Genomic DNA, 5425 nt, shown 5'->3' on the forward strand with positions numbered 1-5425 from the left:
ATGAACAGGGTTTTGTATAGGGTAGACAGTGGTATGGAGGTCAGAGTGGTCAGCAGGGACAGTGGCGCGGACAGAATCAGAATAAGAGTGGTCAGTCATTCCATGGCCGGAATCAGTATGTTGGTCAGAATCAGAATCAGCAGTTTCAGCAACAGAAGCAGCCTAGGCAGTGGAAGAATCGTCAACAGGGGCAGAGCCGTTACTCAGTGTATGGGGGAAACCCCAATATGATTCCAGTGGCTCATTGTGCTACATGTGGTGGATATCATCCGGGTAGAGCTTGTTACAGATAGACTGGGGCTTGTTTCTTATGTGGTAGCATGTCCCATAGGGCAAAGGATTGCACAGTGTCACGCAACCCTGGTGGAGGAGGAGCTGGCGGTGGTAGTGGCAGTGGAAGTCAGCAGAATCCTACAGCTAGAGTGTTTGCATTGACGGCAAATCAGGCAACAGCTAATTCAGGTACCATTTCAGGAACACTTCTTGTTGGTAGACGTGATGCTTATATGTTATTTGATACTGGTTCGACTCATTTTGTTGTGTCTTTATCGTTTGTTCGTCATCTTGACGTTGCACCTTCATTATTATATCCTCATATGTCTATTGCTACCCCGATGGGGAATCTTGTTATTATATATGATATATATCCAGAGTGTCTGATAGTTGTTGGGGATAGAAATTATAAGGTTAACTTGCTTCCGATGGAGATGCATGACTTTGATGTTATCTTAGGTATGGATTGGTTGAGTGAACATCGTGCCACAATTGATTGTCAAGGAAAAAGGGTGATCTTTGGGGATGCAAATAAACCAGAATTTGTATACCAAGGGTCTCAGTCGAAGGGGTATGTTAAGTTAATTTCTGCTCTAAAGGCGAGTAAATTGTTGTCTAAGGGTTGTGATGGCTACCTTGCTTTCGTGAAGGATACATCGAAGGATGAACCTCGCATCGAGGATTATCCAGTTATGAGGGAGTATGAAGATGTGTTCCCCGAAAAGCTACCAGGTTTGCCACCACATAGAGAGGTGGAGTTTACTATTGAACTAGTTCCAGGTGCTGAGCCTATTTCTAAGGCCTCTTACCGGATGACACCACTTGAGTTGCTAGAATAGAAGGAGCAGTTGCAAGATTTGTTGAATAGGGGATTTATCAGGTCAAGTGTATCTCCGTGGGGCGCTCCTATATAGTTTATGAAGAAGAAAGATGGTTCCATGATATTGTGCATTGACTATAGGGAGTTGAATAAGGTGACTGTCAGAAACAGGTATCATTTGCCACGCATTGATGACTTATTTGATCAGTTGCAAGGGGCGAAGTACTTTTCGAAGATAGATTTGAGATCTGGTTACCATCAGTTACGAGTTAGGGAGGAAGATATTCCGAAGACTGCATTTCGCACTCATTATGGTCATTATGAGTTTCTCGTGATGTCCTTTGGGTTGACGAATGCACCAGCGGTATTTATGGATTTGATGAATCGGGTCTTTCATGATTATCTGGATAAATTTGTGGTGGTCTTCATCGATGATATCTTGATATACTCTAGGAGCAGAGAGGAGCATGAGGAGCATTTACGTACTGTACTTGAAATTTTGAGGGAGAAGAAGTTGTTTGCAAAATTTTCCGAGTGTGAATTCTGGTTGGAGGAAGTGGCATTCTTGGGGCATATTGTGTCTGGTAGGGGCATTGAGTTGGATCCTGCGAAAGTCGAGGCTATTACGAATTGGCCCAGACCTAGTAATGTGACGGAGGTGAGGAGTTTCTTGGGTTTGGCAGGTTACTACAGGCGTTTTGTGGAAGGTTTCTCTTCCATAGCTTTTCCATTGACTCAGCTAATGAGGAAGGGCATTAAGTTTGTGTGGAATGATGATCGTGAGAAGAGCTTTCAGGAGTTGAAGAAGAGGTTGGTGTCTGCTCCAATACTTTTGTTGCCATCAGGAAATGGAGGTTTTCAGGTTTATAATGATGCTTTTAAGAGAGGATTAGGGTGTGTTTTTATGCAACATGGAAAAGTGATTTCTTACGCCTCTAGACAGCTCAAACCCTATGAGGTGAACTATCCTACCCATGACTTGGAGTTAGCAGCAATGGTCTTTACTTTGAAGATCTGGAGACACTATCTTTATGGAGAGACTTGTGACATCTTCACTGATCACAAGAGTCTCAAATACATCTTTACTCAGAAGGAGCTTAACATGAGACAACGGAGGTGGCTTGAACTTCTTAAGGATTATGATGTAAATATTCAGTACCATCCAGGGAAGGCGAATGTAGTGGAAGACGCTCTTAGTAGGAAGAACTTGGGGAGTGTTGCATCTCATTACTCAGCCGCACCTTATTTTAGATTTAGAGCGCTTGGGTGTTGAGTTGTATGTTAGAGGATCAAATGGTAGCATTGCAAATTTGAAAGTGGAACTAGATCTTGTTTCAAAGGTTAAGGAAGCCCAGAAGAATGATATAGGTTTGGAAGCTATTAGATCTGAGGTGGCGGGTGGAAAGCAAACACATTTTCGTGTTGATGATGAGGGTGTGATATGGTTAGGTGGAAAATTGTGCATGCCCGCAGACCCGACGATTCATGAGGAAATTTTGAAGGAGGCTCATAGATCTTCATTTTCTATTCATCCAGGTTCCACTAAGATGTATGGGGATTTGAAGAAGCACTTTTGGTGGAGTGGAATGAAGGGATATATAACAGGATTTGTGGGAAAATGTCTTACATGTCAACAAGTGAAGATAGACCATCAGAGGCCTAGTGGACTGTTGCAGCAGTTAGATATTCCAGTTTGGAAGTGGGAAAATATTACTATGGATTTTGTAACTCATTTGCCGAGGAATTTCAAGAAGAATGATGTTATATGGGTGGTGGTTGATAGACTTACTAAGTCCGCTCACTTCTTGACTATTAGAGAGACTACTCCTGTTCATGAGTTGGCAGAGATTTTTCAGCGAGATATTGTTAGACTTCATCGTGTGCCTGTGTCGATAGTTTCTGACAGAGATACGAGGTTTACATCATATTTTTGGAAGGGATTCCAGCAAGCTTAGGGTACGAGGCTTAATTTTAGTACAGCTTATCATCCGCAGACCGATGAACATTCAGAGAGGACGATTCAGACATTGGAGGATATATTGCGGGCTTGCGCGTTAGAGTGGATAGGTGATTGGGACAAGAACCTGTATCTGGTTGAGTTTGCGTACAATAATAGTTGGCACGTGAGTATTGGTATGCCACCATTTGAGGCTTTGTATGGTAGAAGGTGTAGGGCATCATCTTGTTGGGATGAGGTTGGTGAGAGAGTCATTGAAGGACCAGAGTTGGTTAGAATCACTAATGAGAAGGTAGAGAAAGTTAAAGAAAGTTTGAAGGAAGCTCGATCACGTCAAAAGAGTTATGCGGATCAATATCGGAAGTTTGGTGGATTTGAGCCAGGTGATCATGTGTTCTTGAAGGTGTTTCCTAGTAAGGGTGTGAAGCGTTTTGGTATGAAGGGAAAGCTTAGTCCGACATATATTGGACCTTTTGATGTTATGGAGAAAGTTGGGGAAGTATCTTATAGAGTTGCGTTGCCACCATAACTATCTCATGTGCTTAATGTGTTTCATGTGTCTGTTTTGAGGGGCTATAAATATCATCTATTACACGTAGTTCAATATCCATTGAATAAGATTAGAGAGGATCTTTCTTGTGAGGAAGAAGCTGAGGGTATCTTAGCTCGAGAGGAGCGAGTTTTGAGAAAGAACACCATTCCGTTTGTGAAAGTTTTGTGGAAAAATCATTCGGAGAGAGAGGCTACTTGGGAATTAGAAGAATCTATTCGTGAGAAATATTTGCATTTGTTCGATTCAGCTACGAGTATATAGTTTCATTTGATTCCGGGGACGGAATACTTTTTAAGGGGGTATATATGTAATATACGTGAATTTTATATATTTTAGATAAAGTAGTAGTAGTAGTTGTAATAACCCCAATTTTTGGAAATTTTTGAAACCCTTATGATTAGTGATTTTGCAGATTATGCTGAATGAGAAAACTTTTCATGCCACACTATGTAGGGGTTCTGGTATGGATATTCTGAGATTTTATTAGTACTTTATATGGTATATAAGTGTATGTAAAGATCGTCAGAATCCAATACCGAACACTTTGATTTTTCCCGGAAATCCACTAGATACGGAAAGAATTGAGTATAAGGTAACAGGATAAAAAGGATTTAAATTAAAGGATTATAAGAGAGGATCATAAAAGGAATATAATATATTGAGAAAGGTTAAGGGAACCTAAGTAATAAGATCCCGGGTATGATCCCTTAAACGATAAACGAAAACGAAAGTTAAGCGAACCGTATAACAGATCAGCGGTCATTAGGTAAACAATTAGGAAGTTAATCAAAGGGATTAGAGAGGATGATGTCACCCAACCAATGAGAAGAGGACAAGGAGGGAAAGATGACATCATAGCATGACATAAGCATGACATGGGAAGGAAGGAAATGTGGTGGAATATTAACCACACAAAATCAAGGTTAAAAAGGTAATTAACTAAAACAAAAACAAAACCAAATCAACCAAGCCAAACAAATCATTTTCATCAAAACACAAAATCATTTCTCTCATTCAACCAAGAACTTGCTCTCGGCTTTTCCACTTTTTAAAGAAAGAAATTTTCAAAATTCAAGTTCAAGGCTTCCTAAATTGGTAAGATAATTCCCTAGTCATACTTATGCATAGTTATTGCTATATCATGAGTTTAAGCACCCCATTCATTCTCAATCTTCTTCAATTAATCAATGAAGAAGACAATGAATAGTGATTTCAAAGTTTTAACTTGAATTTTTCTTGTTTTCCTTTAAGATCCAAGCATCCCTAAGACTTCTCAAGGCTTCTTAAGGCTTCCTAGCTACTCCCACCACTTCAAGGAAGGTATATCATCTCCAAACCCTAGATTCATTTGTATAATAAGATGATTTTGATTATTATGGTGATAAAGTAGCTTAATGCTTGTGGTTTAGAGTTTGGGTTGGAATGGTAGTGAAATGGAATGGTGAATCTTGTTGTTTTGGTTAAAAGAACTTAAGTATAGTTAAATTCAAGCTTAGGCATAAGTATAAATGTTAATATTGAATTGATTGGGGCTGTTATGATGTTATAAGGATGGACTTTGGTTGTATGAATGGGTTGAGGTTGAATTGTGATGGTTTTTGAATGGTTTAAAATTTGGAAATCGCGTAAACATAGCCGTCGTAATGTCCGATTTACTTTAGACTGCTTTTGTTCATAACATTAGGACCCGAGAACCCCCTGCTAGATTTTGACCATTGCCATGTTTAGATAGTTCATGTTACGAGCTTCGTTTTGATATGTAGTTCGTTTGATTCCGATATACGGTTTAAGAGAAACGACCGTTTCAAGTAACGGAGTTTCG

The 5425-nt window shown here is 39.9% G+C and overlaps 1 protein-coding gene across 1 annotated transcript; it reads left to right on the forward strand.

The window, feature by feature from the left end:
- Positions 1–320: 320 nt before the first annotated feature.
- Positions 321–3579, forward strand: LOC141686315 (uncharacterized). Its single transcript, XM_074491356.1, has 4 exons — positions 321–1053; positions 1777–2090; positions 2329–2598; positions 3088–3579. Exons 1-4 carry the CDS (start codon positions 321–323, stop codon positions 3577–3579), a joined length of 1809 nt encoding a protein of 602 aa, XP_074347457.1.
- Positions 3580–5425: the final 1846 nt, after the last annotated feature.

Source organism: Apium graveolens, chromosome 9 (assembly GCF_009905375.1).
Source record: "Apium graveolens cultivar Ventura chromosome 9, ASM990537v1, whole genome shotgun sequence".
Taxonomy (NCBI): Eukaryota; Viridiplantae; Streptophyta; class Magnoliopsida; order Apiales; family Apiaceae; genus Apium; species Apium graveolens.

What these genes read in the sequence shown, in the direction of transcription:
- LOC141686315 (XM_074491356.1), top strand. Translation starts at nt 321, where the DNA reads ATGTCCCATAGGGCAAAGGATTGCACAGTGTCACGCAACCCTGGTGGA. An exon ending in ACTTGGAGTTAGCAGCAATG is followed by an intron (nt 2,091 to 2,328) that starts GTCTTTACTTTG and finishes CTCATTACTCAG; the next exon opens with CCGCACCTTATTTTAGATTT. An exon ending in ATGAGGAAATTTTGAAGGAG is followed by an intron (nt 2,599 to 3,087) that starts GCTCATAGATCT and finishes TATCATCCGCAG; the next exon opens with ACCGATGAACATTCAGAGAG.